Source organism: Pholis gunnellus (assembly GCF_910591455.1).
Source record: "Pholis gunnellus genome assembly, chromosome: 20".
Lineage (NCBI taxonomy): Eukaryota > Metazoa > Chordata > Actinopteri > Perciformes > Pholidae > Pholis > Pholis gunnellus.
The window spans coordinates 2,311,312-2,332,739 of NC_136547.1; the positions used below are offsets into that span (position 1 = coordinate 2,311,312).

The window sequence follows — 21,428 nt, forward strand, 5'->3', positions numbered from 1 at the left end:
TATAATGTATATGACTCGTGGAGCCTCCTTTTCTTACAGCATTGGTAACACTTCCAATGGCATCTTCGAAACATTTTGTGTATTTAAACTAATAATATTAATAATAATAAATTATCAAAGAAATTCAACGTGCGTTTTTAATATTTTTTTAATTATACTATTTTCATCCCGGTAAGGGGGAAATTTGTCTCTGCATTTGACCCATCCCTGTATATAGGGAGCAGTGGATTGCCCATGACGGGCGCCCGGGGAAATTGTATGGCATAGAGTGAGTTCTCTTCATGGTTGTGTTGTTTCCATAGAGGTGCAGGACTTTTATATTGTAGTGAAACTCAAGGCCACAGAGAGAAACATGTGACCGGAGCAAAAAAAAACACAAACTGCTTGGGGTTCAGAGGGTTAAATGTTGACAGACTGGTTCATTTAACCGTGATACCAAATTACCACAGAGATGGGTAGCTTTGATGTGTTTTGGACCTAAATCTCTTGTCCCCATTAGAGTGCTGCAGGAATGAGTCCATTCACCTGTTAATCTGTTTACTGTCTTTACTCCTCAAATTATGTTCAAACCACTTGAAAGTCTATTTAATTCCCAAACAGCCAAAGACAAGAGAACTTTGACACAGATCAAAAACACATCACAGCCATTTCATCTTTACACACACCTCTACTCTACCTCTACAACAATGCACTCATTAACAATCACACAGAGTCACATTTTACTCTCTGTGGCCTCGTCTTTCACTGCAATACAGTCCTTCACCTCTATGGAAACAGCACAATCACGGCTAGAAGTAGGGCAACTTCAAACATGTTATGATGGCATAATTCACACAAAAAAAAAAAAAAGATAAGTGACGTGATAAAATACTGAACTATTCCCATGTTCACGTCTTCATAGTCCTCTCTTGACCTCCTCTCAGCCTGCAGTTTCAGTCACGTGACTGTTGGTCTCAGCCAAGTCAATCATAGCCTCCTTGTCGAACAGCGGAGCACAGGATTTGATTTTAATTGAGAGACGTAGAAAAAAGATATTTTGATTAAATATCACAATTTCAAGCTTGGATTTATTTATTTATCCTGACGGAAGTATTCGTCACTCAATCAGAAAGCTTCAAATCCAACGATAACAGAAACCCATCCCGCTGGCAGATTGTGGGGTTCAGAGGGACTCTTTGACAACCACCCACTGCTCACTGTCAGAGGGCCAATCGGAACGTCTGCGGTTCGATCCCTGGCTCCTCCGGTCTTTGTCAATGTGTCTGTTTGCATTCTAAGATAGTATTGCGTTTTTGTTACCAGTATTTCGTCTTCAAGAACAACTTTCACAGAATTTCACAGAATGTAAAAAAGAATTGATCATTTGCCGTCTGTGGTTCTTCTAAGTTTCTGATAAGATTTTAAAATGAAAAGAACTGACTTGATGTTGTTACTCAGACTCAATATATGTACCGTTTTATCTCCGAGATCAACCCTACAGTAGCAAGCCCCCCCCCCCACGATGTGTCGATCTGAACCTGGGGCAGAGTTTTCTATGATAACAGATCCAGAATGTGTGTGGTTGCGTAACCTCTCCGTCTTCGCTTCCATGTGCGCCTCTTTCAGACCTGCAGGCAGTTAGTTTGAAGAAGGGGATGTTCTTCAATCCCGACCCCTACCTGAAGCTTTCCATCCAGCCCGGAAAGCACAGCATCTTCCCTTCGCTGCCGCACCACGGCCAGGAGAAACGCTCCGGAGTGGTCTGCAACACGGTCAACCCACAATGGAGCACAGAGGTACACACACACACACACACACACACACACACACACACACACACACACACACACACACACACACACACACACACACACACACACACACAGAGCGGTACAAACATGGTGACATGAGGGGCTCATTCTAAGCTAGAGAAAAACACAACCACTCCAAGTTTCAGGTGATTACACACTAATTTAAACATAGTTATGAATATTCAAGTCCATTTCTGCTAACAGATCCCCCAAAATGCTACACTGGCCCTTTAAGGGACTTTAAAGTGTCCTAGAATTCACGCGTTTGTAATATAAAGCCAGTACAACAGATTGCGCAACACAGAAAAAGGAGGATTGGGTGCTTCTTCGGTTTCAGCAGCAGGATGGGAGGATCAATGTAATCCATGAAAATCATGTTTGCTTTGAGGAAAACAAGATCGGCCAATTGATTTTCTCATTTAGAGACTTTTTCTTGGAAAACCGTACGTTTCTGGCAAAGTTCATCGCCAGTCAATCCTGTTGTGGACGGAGCAGTTTAATGGCGTGAGCAAAAAGGCTTAAAGTAGCATTAATGTTTTATATACTATCTAAGGAATGACTTCAAATATTCAAATTCAGCATGACTAAAAGCTTATTTCATAATTACATGGAACTCAATGCATGTGTCTTCGTTTATTTAATTGTTGCCAGGGATGGTGTGTACTATTCACATTCATTAAAACTGTTTAGTGAGTAGTTCAAGTATCACCAAGTGACTCACATGCACAAAAAGAGTCTGTGTTTACCAGTTTCCTGCCAGATTTCATTTCCCAGCGCACCCAAAATACCAAATTGCAATCCCAAAAATAAGATCTCCTTGACTCAGAAATCTTTTTCTCATGTTTGTGTTGCCAAGAATGTCTGACCTTGACTATGCTGACTTGTATCTGTGCAAATCTGTTTTTAGAGAGGTGTCGGTTCCTCTCCTGCAGGGGGACATGTCCGTGCACTTCATTGAAATCTGAGATTCAAAAATAAAGCGGGCAAGCTAGATTTGGTGCGTCGGAGCGAGAGTTGGCATGAGCATCATGAAAGTTCTCACAGCAAACACGACAGAGTGCTGTTTTTAAAAGTAAAGCCTCCTTCCACCGTCTGCCACAGAATCACCACAGACATGGTCAGCCTTCCTGACGGCATTAAAATGGTGATTAATCTATTTGAATGTCCTGCACTCCTGTGTCACGACCACTTTATTTCAATCAGCATGTCATCCTTAATGATATCTCTGCTTAAAGCTAATGGTTCATAGTTTGAGGCTCCACGTCATGATAATGGCTTTTAAGGTGAGTAATACCACGAATAGCTCCTGTCATGTAACCTGATAAAGGGTTTCTCCACACTTGGCAGTACATCATAATCAGTGTCACTGAGGGTTACTCTAATTCATGCCTCTGAGTTATGCCTTTACTTTTTTTTTAAACATCTATTTAAACTTTGCCACAAGGATAATTGCAATCAGACGGAAATGTTTGCGTGGTAATATATTTTGTGAATTAGATATTGAGATATTAGATATTAGATATTAGATATTGATTGCAATTCATAATGCTCTCAGTGTCTGCAATTCATTTTTTATCTGTGTGTTTTGTGCATAAAACGGACAGTTTTCTGTCCGAATGCAGTCTCTGTCTCAGAATGCTCTACAGCACAGTCTCTACCTTTTATCATGTCCCTCAGGAGACTCCATCCACTGGTTTAATGCAGTGTCCCTCTTGGCAGCATCCACTCAGCTCAAAGAAACTTTCCCTTTCCTAACAGCTCTCATGTAGAGAGGAGCTCGGCTTGCTTGGCAGTAATGTACTGTCTAACTCTAATGGGTTTCCATAGCACACTTTAAATACTGCAGCTCAGTACTCTGCAGCTTTAGGGACAATTCTTCAAGATTATATCATAAGATAAACTAATAAACCATCACAACAATAGGTCTGGAAAGTAATTACCAAAGAATTGGGTATTTTTTGCAGATATATTGTATAAAATAAAAATAAAGCTTTATTGAATTATTAATGCAGGTTTATATTTATCATCCTTTGCCTATACACTAGATCAATGTTGACATTGAGTTTAACTCCCTAGTCAATATTTAAAATGTGGCCATACTAATAGTCTGTAACACTAAATTTAAATTATATTTCTATACTAATACTAAGTTAAGGAGTTGATACATTTAAAATGTCCCTAAATCTTTATTTGGACATGCACGTGGTTGATAGGGGCCTGTCCAAATGAAATAACATTCTATCAATATCACATTTTTCTGTGAAGGTGACCATTTTCAAAATTGGTTGAGCAAGAAAAGCCTGTGTAGTGTTTTTGTTCAAATACAGTATAATGGAAATAACTAAAACATTTTTCTTGAAAGTGCTGCAAGGGGCACTTGCATATAATAGGATTGCCATTCCGGAAGCCAAGCGATGGAGAAGGGTCTGCAGTCTGTCAGGCTATATCACACACCCCTTGAGATAACTACCGGGATGAATGTACTTATTCTGACACCAAACCAAGTAGTTTTTGTGCCCAAATTCGGGTCTAAGCTAACCAAGTAGTTTTTGTGTGTAAAGCTAACCAAGTAGTTTTGGTGTCTAAAGCTAACCAAATAGTTTTTGTGTCCAAAGCTAACCAAGTCGTTTTTGTGTCTAAAGCTAACCAAGTAGTTTTTGTGTCTAAAGCTAACCAAGTAGTTTTTGTGTCCAAAGCTAACCAAGTAGTTTTTGTGTCTAAAGCTAACCAAGTAGTTTTTGTGTCTAAAGCTAACCAAGTAGTTTTTGTGTCCAAAGCTAACCAAGTCGTTTTTGTGTCTAAAGCTAACCAAGTAGTTTTTGTGTCTAAAGCTAACCAAGTAGTTTTTGTGTGTAAAGCTAACCAAGTAGTTTTGGTGTCTAAAGCTAACCAAATAGTTTTTGTGTCCAAAGCTAACCAAGTAGTTTTGGTGTCCAAAGCTAACCAAGTAGTTTTTGTGTCTAAAGCTAATGTCGAGGGGAGACCTTTTCAGGGGAGAGCCAGGCCGCTGGACTTCTGCTGCTGCTAACTTTCTGCAGCAAAGTCCCACCAAAAATGAACTGGATCCGGCTTACAATCAAAAAGTATTTAATTAACATGAGAAGCTAGAACAGTTGCAGACAGAATTACTCTATCGATATCAATATGTCCCTTGGGGCTGAGTCCTCACTTGCCCCACCTAATCGACCAGCCCAGCTGATCAACTACAGAGTGGTAACGGCGCGAACAGAACCCAAAACTCTCTGCAACTATCCTATATTTAAAAGTCTCTGTCCGAATGTTTAAATGTCCAGTATCAGCCTCTGTGATTGGCCGAAATACAATAAACCCTTAATGGATTTGGCTGCTATCAGCTCAGTGTTTGGTTGAAGTCGTCCGGACTCGTCCTGCTCTGTTGGTCATCTTTCCAGCTCCTCTGTGTCCCCTTTGATGTCCCCTTTGATGTCTCTGGTCCTCGACCTATTCCCTTATATGGTCGTGAAGAGCCTGTCCTCTGCATTCCTCACTGACCCTGTCTCCCCTGATCTCTCTGCCTCATGGCTCAGAACCCCCTAACCTATGTGACTGTACTTTGGTTCAATACTTCCAATGATTATGTTAAAGACTCCTACAAGTAAACTTATTGCAAACATATAATATCTTCTATAAGTAAACATCCTGTAAACCTATATTACATTCCATAAGTAAATATATTGTGACTCTTAACATAATTTACATTCTCATCATTGTGACAATTTTATTCACCACTAGGGGTGTTATTAATTCTACTAAATAATGCTTTTAATACTTAAATTCTCCACACTAACCAAGTCGTTTTTGTGTCCAAAGCTAACCAAGTCGTTTTTGTGTCTAAAGCTAACCAAGTCGTTTTTGTGTCCAAAGCTAACCAAGTCGTTTTTGTGTCTAAAGCTAACCAAGTCGTTTTTGTGTCTAAAGCTAACCAAGTCGTTTTTGTGTCCAAAGCTAACCAAGTAGTTTTGGTGCTTTGACCTAACCAAACTATGACCGTTTCAAGGACATATAATCTAGGAGGCATGTCCTGTAGTACTGTGCACCCACAGATAGACCTACTTGACACATTCTGAACTGGGACGCGCTCCGAACGTTCACGCTCTGAACGGGCACTGCACGAGTAATATACAAATACCTATGTACAACTTAGTTGACTGGGAAAGGCTCTCTTTGAAGGATCATACGTAGTGTGCAAAGATAGCCGTAATGTTGGCAGACAAGCCCAGTGCGATCAGCGGCATCGGTTAATGCACAGAACAAATATCCACAGTATTCTGAGTACATACATGACCTACATATAACAGTATAATTGCAAGTCCAGTGTACAACCCAATGAAAATGACCTGAATGACCGTGTAAGGATCAATATCTTTTGATGTGAGGAGAGACAGGAAAACTGATACTGGGCCACGCTATAGCTCTTACAGCTGTATGCATGGAGATTGGTGCTGGAATGAAGTCCCATTATCTACCTAGTTGCATGTGAGAGAGACGGTATCTTTTCTCACAACAGAACCAGGCTTGGATAGCTACAGTCGTGCAGTGGAGAGCTGAGACTACTGTACGTGCACCTTATAATAAGTGAGGAGCCAGCTGCTGTAGCTGTGATCCTGACTGTAGAACACATGTGCTGAAGGGAGCCTCATCTCTCCTGGTCCTCTCCTTTACTGCTCTTGTATCTCTCACTCAGCAGCACTGGCGTTTTGAATGAAGTCATCAGCTGTATTCTTCGGATGTTCCGCCTGCAGCTACCAGAATAAAGTTGCTTTTCAATAATCGAGTCTGGAGGAGATAACAGCATGAAGGCAACATCAGGCCTGACCTTTCCTAATTTTGTAAAACAAAGGACCGTAGACATTTCATTTAGGACATCAAGCCGACATAGAACTTGGTAGCATAGCTGGCGTGAGGTAATCAATCCAAAAAGCTGACATGTTTGTTGTTAGCTTCCTCACCAGCGTGCTGTATGTGTAATCAGATGTAAACATGTTGAACTGAATAGCTCGTCCCCATTGTCACCCAATCCAGCTTTTTGAGCCAGTATCTGTAAGTCTCTTGATACATTTGTCTTATTCTTCATTAGCACAGGCCTTTTTTAACTAAATTGGGTCTTAACAGCATTCTTATGAGTGAATCTTACATCTTCCACACAGACTAAACTTCCCTTATTCCTCCTGCTTCTCCTCCACTCGTCCTATCCCACCTCCCTCCTCCTCTGGTCCTCTCCAGCTTCATTTCACTCCTCTTCCTTGAGATTAACATGGTACTCTGCTGCTGCGACAGCACACACTCCTTCTCCCATTTCCTCTCTCTCTCTCTCTCACCCTCTTTATTGAGTTTGTCCTGCATCCTCCACTCACAAACACACACTTTCGCTCTGTCTGCTCCCTCCTGGCTCATCTTGTAAATTATTCACTCCGACTCCCTTTTCATCGTCCTCCTTTATCACCCCGCACACTGATTCTCCCAGCCTTTCTTCCCCTCCACTTCTCATTTCTTTCTGTCTGTTCTGCAACCAGATGCATTTTTTTTATTTTATTGCGCTCATTTCCTCATCATATTCTCAGTTCTTGGCTTCCCCATTTATGTTTCCTTGTATTTTTTTTGTAATCCATCTTCCAGCACTAGGATTGAAATGAGGAACTGTTATTTACAGCCGATGTGATACACACAGAGTTACTGACTGTAATGCTGGCTGAGGTACAGCTCAAGGTTAGCAGAGGACAGCAGCTGAAATCTACTGTAGCTGCCTCAGCTAATACACACACATGCACACACACACACAAGTCTCCCTCAATTATGTGTGTCTGAGAACATGTAGAATAAAGCCGGAGCAAGCTGGAATATAAGTAGAACGAGAACCACCGGTAGAGAAGGAGGACCAGATCAATACATTGGGCATTTGGATGGAAACTAAAAAGAAGAAAGTAAAATGTTGTATCTTATTAGAACTGCATGTACAGATGATATCTATCAAGCAAGCCGGACCTACAGCTGGTGAGCTAAAAGAACCTGTTTTTGAATAATTCATATTTTCCTTTTCATCATGATCAATGATGATTCCAAAACACATCTGCTGTCCATTATGAAAGTTAACCTCATAAAAGAAGGGTATGACTAACTTAAGAGACCTCCTAAAGTCTGTTAAACACATGCATTGTTTTATTCCAAGCAAATAAGATATGCAGCTTTTATTCTCAATTTTGCATGTTGGAGTAAAAGTTATGGATTTTGTTTTTGTTGAAGCAAAACACCTTTATTGTCTGTTTTTATACTGCCATGGACTCCCTGCTGATTCCTCTGTGACTACTCTTATTTCTTCTGTGAATCTGACCTCGACCTGGGACAGATGGAAGTTGCAAGTGATGCACAATTCAAGATGCAACCGCATTCCAGTCCTTGTGAATTCTCCTGTTAGGTCTACTTAGGGTGGCTAATATTAGCCTATTACAATCTAAATACATTTAGCTCTATGATAGACATCATTTGTCTTCTCTACTTGTGCAACTGTTACAGCAGCTTAGTATTTTAGCAAAATGCTTATTAGTAGTTTTGCATTCAACATCATCCAATATGTGTCACTTGTAGCCAAAGCGGTCACTGTTATGACAAACAGGAGTCATTTTGTGCTTCGGGTGCTTGTAGAACTTTGCTAAATGACATTCAGTCCTTCATTTAAATGAAGGCATTCAGATTCAGATTCAGTTGTCCGTCTGTCCGTACGTTTCTTCAACTTATGCCCAATGTTTTGTGAGGTCAGTGTGACCTCACAAAACATTTTTGGACCATAACTCAAGAATGCATATGCTAATTATGATCATTTCACCCAAACCTCTAATAGGATCAAACGGTAGGATAAAACGGACATGGATGTAAACTGTGACTTGGTTGGCTGAGGCATACGACTGAGAGGCGGTACTTCTAGTTTCCTATGAAAGCAATAATCTGATGCTCCACCCATAATTTGCCAGCAGTCACTTCTCAAAGCCAGTGGCTATCAAACTGTGCCGCTCTGTGTTGTGATACGCTTCCTGCTTCAGAATGCAGGACAACATTGAGAGAAGTCATGAAGTAGAGGTGAAGATAAAGAGAGAGGAAACAGCTTTGGAGGATTTGGACAGTTACAGTTGCAGGCTCTGAAGTGACGTGTAAGAAGCTTGGACCGCAATCAGACCCCCGCTGAGAGAGGCGGATTATTTAATTCATCCATACTAAAACCACATCCATCTCTAATTGGCTTGGAGAAAGAAAAATAAGCCCTAAATGAAGCGGGTACAAAGCTGGAAAGATATTAAATCCAGCATCATTCTGTAGCTTCAATATAAGAGACCAGTTCTATCTGGTCCAGTCTTGGTTAAGGTTAGGGGAAGAACGTTTTTCTTCCTGTCACTTGACTGTGATGTTGGAGCTTGGCTGTATAGAATGATATATTTAAACACTAGAAGGCTGTTTTTACATTCATGTACTGAAGGGACAAGTTCCTCTACTTCTTCTTCTACTGGTTTTACTGGCAGATTACAACCATGTGTAGCCTATAGCTCCAACTTCTGACCAAACTAAGCTGTAGCTGAGTTTATTTGCTCTACACCAGTTGATGGAAACTTTTTTGTGACATTTCAAAACATTTGTTTAAAATTGACGAGATAATTGATTAGAAACACAGCTATTGTTTCAACATTCTCTAGATACATTCATCTTGGTAGTAAATACTGTATATTGTATATATGCTTACTTAATCCAGGCTGCATTATATTTCATACAAAACTCTCTCCAGAGGTTCAGCTTCGTGTCTCTGCCCACTGACGTCCTGGAGATCGAGGTGAAGGACAAGTTTGCCAAGAGTCGGCCAATCATCAAGCGTTTCCTGGGGAAGCTCTCCGTCCCCGTCCAGAGGCTGCTGGAAAAACACGCCATTGGGTAAAAGCCAACACCACACCACACCCAGTAATGCAGTGTGAGATGAGTCCTGTAGGACTGTGTTCGTCATCAGTGCAAATATTACTCTAGTGCTGGATGATTCAAGTAGAGCTGTGGAAGCTTTCCCACATCCACTAGCCCACACACACAGAGGATGAGATGAAGGATGTGTGGGCCGGTTTCATCTCACATGACCATCTAATTTCAGCTCTCATTTCATTCGGTCTTTACCGCTCATCTTCTTCACCCTCTTTTCACCGCCCTCTCTTTTGTCCACAGGGATCGGGTCGTGAGTTACTCTCTGGGTCGCAGGTTGCCAACGGATCATGTCTGCGGTCAGCTGCAGTTCCGCTTCGAGCTCGCCTCCTCTATTCACGCAGGTACATCAGGCATAACGCCATCCAATCTAGTCCCTGACACACGACCTCAAAACAAGGCACACGATACAAATAATAGCAGAAATAGTACTTCTAACAATTTAGCAAATAGTGAGTATATAACAAAATATATATACACATACACATACATGCATGTATACATACATACACACAGGATATTAATTAGAGGGATAATAAATAAATGATATATACTAGACATACAATAATAATAAAGTAAGATTAAAATAAATAAATAGAATTAATAAAAGAAAAGAACCTTTGTATCAGAGGAGGATTAGTTACAGATGAACATAGCAATGGATCAGTTTCATCTCTGAGTTTCACGTACATCGTACTTACCTGCTGTACACTAAAGCAGATCCCAGGTGGTGTGATTAACTTGATTCCTTTTGGTTTTCTGCACTTAAGTGCAACAGAGCTCAGCAGGTGTCATAGAAAATGAATGAATGAATAATAAAATATGTGAAATAAATTATATGCGACCAATTTAGGAGTTGTGCTCTCACTTGAACAACCCATGCTCATAAATTCATTTCAATTCAATATATGTATAGCCCCAAATCACAAATCATCCTCAGAGGGTTTTACAATCTGCACAGCATACGACATCCTGTGTTGTAGATATTCGCCTTGAATCAAGAAGTTGTGAGCATCAACAGAGCATTAAGCGCAGCGTTGACAAGGGGCGTTAAAGATAATACAACTTGTTGAACTGGCGTAATCTCTATAAGTGTCACACTCCATTTTCAAAACCAAACTAATAAATGTGAGCGACTTGATTTGTCCATCGCCCGACGGTCTAAACAATCCCTCGCTCCTCAATGCCCTGCTACTGAGGTAATTATTAATTCAAGAGCATAGATCTGTAATTCATGCATATGATTTATTCATTTGTCATGCAAATAGTTTGGTTTTTTTGGTTGTGTGACAGCTGCCAGGCTGCGTTCAACGCCTCTCAGAGAGAGGAGAAAAGTGCAGATGACGATGTAGCGGACCACTTCTTTGGCGTCACCATTTTAAAGGGAAAAGACATGAAAGTGTGTTTCCTGGTGTAGAGGAGTTCTACTGTAAAGCCTTCAGTGACTTCAGAGGGAGCTGTGTAGGCTGATGAATGTCCTCAGCGTCCGTTCCCGTTTCAGATGGAAACAAATCTGGAGGTGTGGAGTTAGAAAGAAGTGAGCTCACCAGACTTCTATAACCCGCTGTGCATAAATAACCCCAATCCCCGACCAAACTGTCGCAGTTGTGTTGCATTGTGGGTGATGTAGGCACCCGGGTTTGAAAAGTAATATCTCTAGTTCTGCTGCATCCATTTTGTGGAATAATCTTTTAAAAACACGAGTGTATACAACTGAAACTTGTGCATGCCTCAAATGTCAAGAATATGATCAACAGCACCCAATGCAACAGCACCAACATCTCCATGTGTTCTGCCCTCAGATGATGAGGAGATCTCCCTGGTCATAGAGGCAGCCTGTTCTGAGGGGGGGAATGCAGCCAATGACAACCACGCCGCCGATGCACCTGACGATGACACGCTAAGTGTGGGGCCGGACATGCCCGACCTCCCCCTGGACGCCCCCCACGACCCCGAGACCTCGCCGCCGCCAGCCTCCGCAGTGGAAGCCCCCGCACCCGAGGAGCCCCTTCCTGCCGAGACGGAGGAGCCTGAGGCGACTCCGGGGGAGCGAGAAGCTGCGGAGGAGGAGAGCACAGTGAGGGAGGAGCCCCCGTCTGCTCCTCCACAGGTGGAGCAGGAGGAGGGGGCCCCGGCTGAACAGCTGGAGGACAGCGGTGTAGAGGGTGGAGTAGGGGAGATGGGGCCGCAGGAGGGAGAGGAGGAGGAGGAGCAAGGAGCAGAGTCTGCGCCACAAGCTGAGGAGCAGGTGACAGTAGAAGAAGAAGAGGAGGTTGGGGAGGAAACGCAGCCAAAGCCAGACTCTGACAACCCTGTAGTAGAATCAGCAAACAATGTGGCTGCTTCTACGGAGGCCCCCACCGAGGGAAACGTCACATCCCAGGAGGCCTCTGTAGAGCGAGCTGAAGGGGCCCCTCAGGAGGTGACAGAGGGGGAGGGCAGAAGCTGCGTCCCCTGCGCCTGCCAATCCCTCTTCGCAAACCACAACTCCCATGCTCCCTCGCGCCGCAAAAACCGCCCCTGCTCCCTCCCGGTGTCAGAGCTGGAGACGGTGATCGCGTCGGCCTGCGGCGAGCCGGAGACGCCCCGCTCCCACTACATCCGGATCCACCACCTCCTCCACAGTCTCCCCTCCGCCCAACACAGAACCCTGAGCCAGGAGGAGGAGGAGGGAGAGAATTCAAGTAACCAAGACACCACCTCCACATCACCAACACTTAAAACCTCCAAAGAGGAGGAGGGGCAGGAGGATGAGGAAGAGGATGATACAACCCAGTCTCCCTCTCAGGTATGGCCAGTGTAGCCAAACACTGTACTAGCTACTGTCTAATAACTATAAGCTGTTAATTTAGTTAAACACATCCACTTTAACATGTTTATGAAGATGACTGTACTACTGGGATCAAACACATCAGTGCTGGTATTAATATTGACATTTCTTACCAAATTTCATGGTTGAAAATGGCTCAAAACTCCATCTGCTGTTTTAGATCAGCCCTAATCTAAAAGATTCAACCAATCTACGTCCTCTAATCAGACCCAATTAAGCTAACTCGTTAGCTGATTATCTGGAGATATGCAATGTGCTTTCCAAGCATTCATTAATTTTTACTTATTTAGCACCTGGCTAGTTAGCTGGATAATTCCACCATGTTTTCATGCTAACGGTACACTGGGTACAGTAAATGAGCGGAACAGCGGGTTTAAGCCTCTTTGTATTCCTGCAGGTCCCAGAGTGTCCAGGCCCCTGCTGCCGCCGATCCCTACCACGCAGCCTCTCCATTGAGCGTCTCTCTGAGCTGAACCAGCTGCTGGAGGGTGATGGAGGAGGAGGAGGACACACAGCCGTCAGGAGGAGGTCTCCCTCCTGCCTGGAGAGCGAGGAGGGGGATTCCAGCAACGGAGGAGGGAGAAGAGTCGGCGGGAGCACCCACAGACACCCGGGCGAGAACGAGTGCGAGTTTTGCGACACCTCCTGCTACAGCACCTCCTGCTACAGCACCTCCTGTTACAGCACGTCGTGCTACAGCAACTCAGGCTACGAGGGGAGGAGCCGCTTCTGCAGCCACACCCGCCTCTCCTCGGTGGACAGCAACAGACTCTCTGGCAGCACCGTGTTCTCCTCCCAGGACGAAGACGAAGACGAGGAGAGCGCCTTCGAGTCGGTACCGGACGCCGGCCACACGGCAGAGGGCCAGGAGGTGGCCTCGGTAGGAGGAGAGAGGAGGATGGGGCGGTTGAAGGAGGCCAGGAGAGGAGAGCAGGGGGAGCCGGCTGTGGCGGGGCCCAGCGATGGAAACGACACTGGTGAGATGAAACACGGCTTCTTATTGGTGGTCTGCTGGAGCCTCAGCTTCATTCTGGGTTCAGACGGAAACATGAGGGTCTTCAATACCACAGCTGGCCTCTGTGGCTTTCATTCTATTTCATTTGTAGGTGAAACACTGATAACACATCCTTAAATTAAAGAGCTCTTTAAATGAAAGCTCTCAAGTTGAAAGCTCAATCAGTTTCAACTATGAAAGAAAGGTAGAGATATACATTTGGAAGTTCAATTAATAATTCACAATTTAAATACTGAATAAGGAAGTTGCATTATTAGCTTGAAAACTAAATAATGCTTTTTATATGAAGAATTTTAAAACTCGTGAGTTATGTCATACTTCCACTTTGCTTTATATTTGAAGCACAGCTGTAATTGATGTTCTACTGATAAACATACCATCAGATAACATTTGATGTTGATCTCATTTAGACCAGCTCTTACCTAAGAAAGGCCTCTGACGTTTGTTCAGATGTTCCATTTCAAACGTTTTTGGAATAAAAGTAATAATGGAGTCAAAGAAAATAGGTAAAGGATAAGCTAAGCTCATTAAAGATGTGCACATCTGTAGATAAAGTGATTGTTACTTTGGTCTGAGCTGCTCCATGTGGTCTGCCTTGTTTCGCTGGATATGTCCTCATGTTTTATACTGTATGTGTACATTTTATGTGACGACTGTGATAGAAAAGTATGTCACACACACACACACACACACACAGAAACAAAATGAGATTCCCCTGCAGTCAGCACATTGCCGACTCCCTGGAAAGAACAAACCTTTGTTCATTGCATTTCTTTCCTCCTTTCTTCACCCATAAACACACCGGAACATTCTCCACCTCAACGTTTTCTTTCTGATTTTAAATCAAAATATCCACACATTGATTTAGCTAATTTGTCCTTTGATTGTAAATCTGATCTGATTCAAATTTCCCCAACTACACTATTTAAGACTATTTATTTTTCTCTGAATGAGTTTGTTCTCAGAGTCTGATCCAGAAATCTCCACTTCAGCAGCTCTTACATACTGTACAGCAAACTTTACACTTTCATTCCTCTCTATACTCTGAAGTTCGTTCACATATCATTCATTCATTAGACTGATTTATACTACATTTTATTAATAAACACATGGGAAAAAATCATACAAAGAGATATCCATAAGTCCCTCAATAAAAACCGTTAACTCTAATATGTCAACAAAATGAAACAAGAATTGTTTTACTAATTTCCGACAATGCAAATTAGCACATGTCTGATAAGAGAATGCCTCATTTGCATATGTAAATGTGAACCTTCATGCTTTTGACTTTCCTCTCTCTCCCTGCTCTCCAGTTCCCCGATCCCCTCCCACACGATCACATTTCATAAATCCATTCACTATATTTATTACAAAAAGCATAGTGTCACAACTGTTTTTGAATAATAATAAGCCTCTACTTATTTGTCACTTGCTGATGATGTAATGTGTCCAACCTGAGGAGGTCCTTTCTCACCCTTGTAGAACAGGAGATCATAGGTGAAATGATCCCTTTACATGCATTCAAGTTGTCTGTCCTTTCCACACAGTGGTGAGGTCTTATGTGTGGATGGTGCTGCTGATGTTATTGAAGTCTTTGGTTGCTTTTGGGGAGGGCTGGTGCCTTGCTCAAGGGCACCCCTGGAGTGTCCAGGAGGGGAACTGGTACATCCTCAACTACCAGTCCATGCTCCATACTTGGTCCGTGTGGGGACTTGAACCGGTGACCCTTCGTCTGCATTTTGTTTCTATTAGTTTTTAACCAGGCAATATAGTTTCAGTTTAGATATGTGCTTCTTGAAGGATATCATTTTTTATTTTGTTTCAGTAAACAATACTTTTCACTGCTTATTTTGGTTTTTGGTTTTGGTTTTGGTTGACAATAAAAACACTTTACTTCATACCTCACAAGCAGAACATGCATCAGTACAGGCCGGCTCACTGTATCCAATCAATCTGTGTCACACATAATGTGCCCTCACACACACACACTGCTTGTGTTGCATTAAAAAGCCGCTCTGCCGTCACATCTTTCGTCGCGTAGCATCCAGTAGCATCCAGTGCAGCACAGATCTGTCCTGTTCCACACAGAGGAGCCTCTCTGGGCCCTTTCACTTCCCACTTCAACCATTCTCCTTTCTACCGACACAAAAACGCTACATGTGCAATAATCACATGAAATATATTACAGTGAGACAACATTTTTTAACTAATTTGCTCATATGGAGGTCTATAAACATGTTGCAATATGTAGAAGTCATGGCTTTGTTGAGACTGAACACACACACACACACACACACACACACACCTCTACACACAGACAGTGCTATACCCGTCAGAGAATAACTCATAGTAATAATAATTCATGTTGATGCATACTGACTAATGTGAGATTACTATTTCTTATTTCATGGGCAATTTGGGATTTTTGGGGTCAAAACTTGGAAGCATTCAGGTCATTATATATTTATATATAATATTGCATACTCAGCATTTCCCAGCCTGCCAGGTGGTTGTGTGCGTCCCCAGCATCGTGGTCATTTATCCCGTACTGTCTCTCTGATGTCCCGTAGGCTCCTCCCCTCCTGTCGGCCATCTTCCAGTCCTGCGACCCAGCCATGACCTAAACCATTTTCCTGCTGCCACTGACCAAGCCTTACCTCCAAGTAAGAAGCAACGCCTCACAGTCTTACTCTGGAGTCGCATCCCTACACCTTGGTCTGCATGTTTCAGTCCGGTGCATGCTACCACGTGTGTGTGAGTGTGTGTGTGTGTGTGTGTGTGAGTGCTTTCCAATCCTATTCCATCTCCTGTGTGTTTGTCATCACCATGTCACCATGTCACCCTCCCTCCTAGCACGCCTCCTGCAGGTTTAGGTGTCCTGCTGCTTGCTTCATGGTTGGATCTGTACTCGGTATCGGGTGGCTGGATGGCTCGCTGGTCTGCGCTGATTCAAAGCAGGAAGGTCAGCTCCCAGGAGACTCCACTTAGCCGTTACAACACCATCCAACTGAGAGTCCGTAGCCCCTTTCATAAAACATGTTTCAATTCATGTTGCGTGATACAAAGTCTGTTTTTCGGTTTCTCTACATTAATAGTAGAGTTGAATAGTTTATAACCCTCAACATATCAACACCTCTATCCGTCTGTTTAAGCTAGGCTAACCAACAATACAGATCCTCTGTATGCTAAGCTAGGCTAACCAACAATACAGATCCTCTGTATGCTAAGCTAGGCTAACCACCAATGCAGATCCTCTGCATGCTAAGCTAGGCTAACCACCAATACAGATCCTCTGCATGCTAAGCTAGGCTAACCACCAATACAGATCCTCTGCATGCTAAGCTAGGCTAACCACCAATACAGATCCTCTGCATGCTAAGCTAGGCTAACCACCAATACAGATCCTCTGCATGCTAAGCTAGGCTAACCACCAATACTGATCCTCTGCATGCTAAGCTAGGCTAACCACCAATACAGATCCTATTATGTCAGTCTCAAAACTGGAACAAATAGTCTTGTTCCAGAAGTGTTGCTCATATGTGACACACTCGTGTCACTAAAGCTGCTTTTCCACCAAGCCGTCCTGTTCACTTTTGTGTACAGTAGAACTGTTATACTTGTGTTTTCATGAGCAGAAGTCCTGGATAGTACCTGGCACTTTTTGTGGAGCTTTCAAGCTGAGCCGATTTGAATCGTCACTCGTGTGACACAGGACTTCCTGCTCAATAACCATCAATAGCAAGTATAGCAACTTTTGTTTTATTCGCACAACTCAGATGTTTGTAAATGGCAGCCAGCAACATTCCGGCATACTGAGTGGGTACTGTCTGCAGTGGAAAATGGAACACAGAAAAGGACCTGGTACCAAGAAGTGAGTCGAGTCAAGCAGAGCCGGGCCATGAAGTGCTCAAAGGCTTTTAACCACAGCCTCACATGCATTTAATGGAACCCCTCGTTTCATTCTTCCGCAGTGTTGGTTGTGTGACAAATGGCGACGACGGTGGAAGCAGTGGCTATGATACACTTCAAAGCCCTGAGGGCCAGATTGACACATGTTGCATCAGAAATCACACTCCTTAATGGAGCCATAGCTCAGCCAAATGTGAACATGACACGCATATCTTCAGATTCAGTGAGACTTTAACCATGTGAGGATAACATTTTATTTTTATCATGGAAAAAAGTCCATGAATCCAATTGGAAATCAAACTCAAATAAATATGCCTTATAACACCAGAACTTGAATTCTGCATTTTTTTAATGGTGGCAGTTTTCCACAGTGAAAACAAATATTATACTACAGGGCTCCAGTGGCTCACAACTTAACTCCTCTAATCTATGGCACCACTATACTTTCTGTGTACCTCCCCAAAGCATCAATTCTAAAATGTGTTTTCCCCCTGTACTAGAGTGATAATGTGTGCTGACTCAGTGCTGTGGAGATGAGTCTGGTTATACACCTCTTTTTGGTCTCTTACGGTAATTGAGTCACGTGGTGTTGACGATGGTAGCAATGGGGATATCAGCTGTTCTGCAGTTTAGTTTTATGAATAGAGAAAGAATTTGTATCTGACCACTGTTAAATGGACTGTACTTGTCTAGTGCTTTTCTAGTCTTTCCGACCACTCAAAGCTACTTGCCATTATTCTACCATTTACACATTGATGGCAGGGGCTAAGTGCTACCTGCCTATCAGACTAACTCATTCACACACCGTAGGCACAGCTACGGGAGCAATTTTGGGTTAAGTGCCTTGCTCAAGAACACATCGACATTCACCAGCGGAGCCGAGGATGGAACCGCCTACCCTCTGATTGAAGGATGACCCGCTCTACCACTGAGCCACAGTCGCTAAGCCAGTTGTGAAAGTCTTTAGAATGGTTTGGATGTGTGATATCTGTCTTCCTGCTAATACAACTACAAAACGCAGCCACTGGATCAGGTTAGTCTCCCCTACGCAGCCTTTAGTTTCAGATAGTCACCGACGTACATTTTATGACAATAAATCAATTCTCCCCAAAAAACTCAGGCATAAAAATGAACTCAAATCACAGAAAATGTAACGAAGGGAGGTTAGTCTTAATTAGAACTTTGAGATTAAACTTCAGTTACTACCTAAGCTCTAGCAGCTTCACCTTCAGTTTATTTTGCATCTGAACAGAGCAGAACCACACAAAATAAATACCAATGTGTTCCATAGAGTTACACAAACAACTCTTGGTTTAAAAATATAGAATATATATAGAATATTTCAACAAAGGGACATTTTGTTTTGTAATGTCTGCCACGTATATTCAGCAATTTGTTGTCAATGTGAAAATGATTATTCTATTTACATATTAAGGTTTAAATTGAAATTCACCGTCTGAAATTCTTTGTGCACTTTTGCTTATGAATGCTGATGAATACCAATTTAATCGTGCCCCGACAATATGTCAGAGAGCTGTTGATGTGGCTCTGTATCAGCTGGATGCGTTTACCACAACTACTTAATAAGGTGATAACAAGTCAGTGTTTGATTCACAGCATGTTCCACAATGGCTTGATGAGAAGATTATGAATTCACTTCTTTTTGGCACATTTAGTTTTTTTCAAGGAGATGTTGTGTTCTACTAGATTGCTCTGCAGTTTTCACCAGTGGTGGACACTGCATGAGTTTGATTTTCTTTCCACAAATGAAGCGATATTATTATTCTCTCATCATTTGCTCCGTCGGTTGGATCCTACGACCAATCAGCTTGTCAGAAAAGACCTGAAGCCGTGGGGATCCTGGAGGCAGGCTTCAGCTCATGCATGAAGGGATTAGTTATCCACTCGCTCTTGGATTTATGACGTGCATACGGCATCAAGCCGTGGGAAAATGGGGAAAGGGAGAGTAGAAACTCCTTGTGAGTGGATGGAAAGCTAAACAGATTTGGAAAATGTCCGTGAGGGATTTAGATTGAGTGATTATGAAAGTGAGAATTGAAATGCTATTTTATGTAGTTTGTTTAACTTCAGAGCTTGCTATCCCTGTTTATTGTTATTACAAATAATTGAATGTGTCTTATTGTGAGTCCAGTTGAATAAGAAGCTTCAGATCTTGTCAATGTTTGAATAAACAGAAAAACAACATGGCAATAAAAAGTAAAATGCATTATGAATGTCGGTTGACAACCAGGGAAGATAACAGTCCTGAGCTTCTCTTGATTGGTCTTCAGGGTTAATGACATTCAGGAACAGGTTGGTTTACATCCAGTGAACTGTACCGTGATTAAACGAACACGCTCTTCACAGCGGAATAGAACGTTAGCCAGTAACTGTCGGATCCTCCCCCTCTGTGTTGCCTCAGACTGGGAAGCTCGCATCGACAGCCACGGCAGAGTTTTCTACGTGGACCATGTCAACCGGACCACGACCTGGCAGAGACCGGTCCACAGCAGCAAGTGTAACCACGGCATCCCCCGTTCCGGGTCCACACAGCAGATGGAGCAGCTCAACAGGAGGTCAGACTGGGAACACGTGATGATAGTAGACACTGTAGACCACATCAGTCTTGTGCCATGTGTGCTGTACTGGAACACCAATGTTATCTATATTTAGCATATTCATTTCTCTTTAAGCACTAAACGACTCTCTTTTTCACTTAAAAAACATGTTTAAGTTGTTACAACATCCCAATGTGTCATGTTATAACTCGAAGTGTTCTTGCATGAGATGCATTGTGTAATACCGAGGATACAACAAGGAAAGATGGCATGTTCCGGCAAATAAGGGAAAAATAATCCTGCTGGTCCATTTTCTTGATTTGATCCAACTTGTTTTCTTTCCTGTGCTTAAGACTTAAGAAAAGGTAAAAAAGGATATCGTCATGTTCTTTGTGAGAAAAGTGGTGGTGCACTTCACGAGTATTACAACAGCAAACATTTAGAAAATGATTGTGGCGAAACCTTTTATCCCTTCCTGTTTCACAGATGATACAAAATGAGAGGACTGAAAATTCTTTTTTCATTTGTTCTTAAGTCATAAACTCAGGAGCCAAAACAATTTAGATCAGAAAATGAATCACCAGAACTAGCTCTCTGGGCTTCCCTACATGTTATCTATATCTATATTTATCTATATCTACATATATATATACACACGTATATATATATATATATATATATATGTTCTGTTTATGTCAACCAAACAATAATGTTGAGCTGAAACAATGAGAGAGCAGAGTGGAGTGGGTAGAGTACTCGTAGCTGCATGCTGGTCCTATAGTGGAGTTAGGCTGACATCTGGTGACTGGAAAGCAAAGTTAATCAACCTTTGTGAGGCTCATTTCAAAGAGCAGTGCTCTGCAGAAATGAATATGCAATAAGATTAACAACCGTGACATGTCTGTGAACGGTGCAGATGCCCTCTATTATAAAATGATAAAACTTCACAAGCCAAAGAGTTCCGTCTTCATCCTCCTGTATTAGAGGACGGCTTGTTGTTTGTGCAGGTACCAGAACATCCAGAGGACCATGGCCACAGAGGAGGACGGGGGGAGTCCCAGGTTGGAGCGGAGCGGCAGCACGGAGGCTGATCCTGATGCTCCTCAGACAGGTACAGAGCTGAGCCGCCTCACTGTTTAACTGTCACTGTCAGCTAAGGAACAGACGACAGAGAGACATTGTTTAGGGTTGTTCTCATGCATATTTGTGGGACCACTGACCTGTTTTCTCTATTTGAAGGTCCTGTTGTTGCAGTACATTTTAATGTTGAATATTATATTCAACATTAGTACATCTAATAACTCAGTGAAAAACTACTTCAGCCTTAGAAATACTGAGGAAGTACTTCCCCTATCTTGTCT

The 21,428-nt window shown here is 42.6% G+C and overlaps 1 protein-coding gene across 1 annotated transcript in view; it reads left to right on the forward strand.

The window, feature by feature from the left end:
• Window positions 1-21,428, forward strand: part of hecw1a (HECT, C2 and WW domain containing E3 ubiquitin protein ligase 1a) — a gene marked incomplete at its 3' end in the record, with an annotated part of 55,065 nt that overhangs the window by 15,264 nt on the left and 18,373 nt on the right. Inside the window, exons 6-13 of the mRNA XM_079181466.1 lie at window positions 1,606-1,775; window positions 9,577-9,719; window positions 9,999-10,099; window positions 11,558-12,543; window positions 12,983-13,562; window positions 16,171-16,263; window positions 19,932-20,085; window positions 21,075-21,178. Of these exons, the coding sequence (XP_079037592.1) occupies window positions 1,606-1,775; window positions 9,577-9,719; window positions 9,999-10,099; window positions 11,558-12,543; window positions 12,983-13,562; window positions 16,171-16,263; window positions 19,932-20,085; window positions 21,075-21,178 (2,331 nt within the window). The remainder of the gene's footprint in view (window positions 1-1,605; window positions 1,776-9,576; window positions 9,720-9,998; window positions 10,100-11,557; window positions 12,544-12,982; window positions 13,563-16,170; window positions 16,264-19,931; window positions 20,086-21,074; window positions 21,179-21,428) is intronic.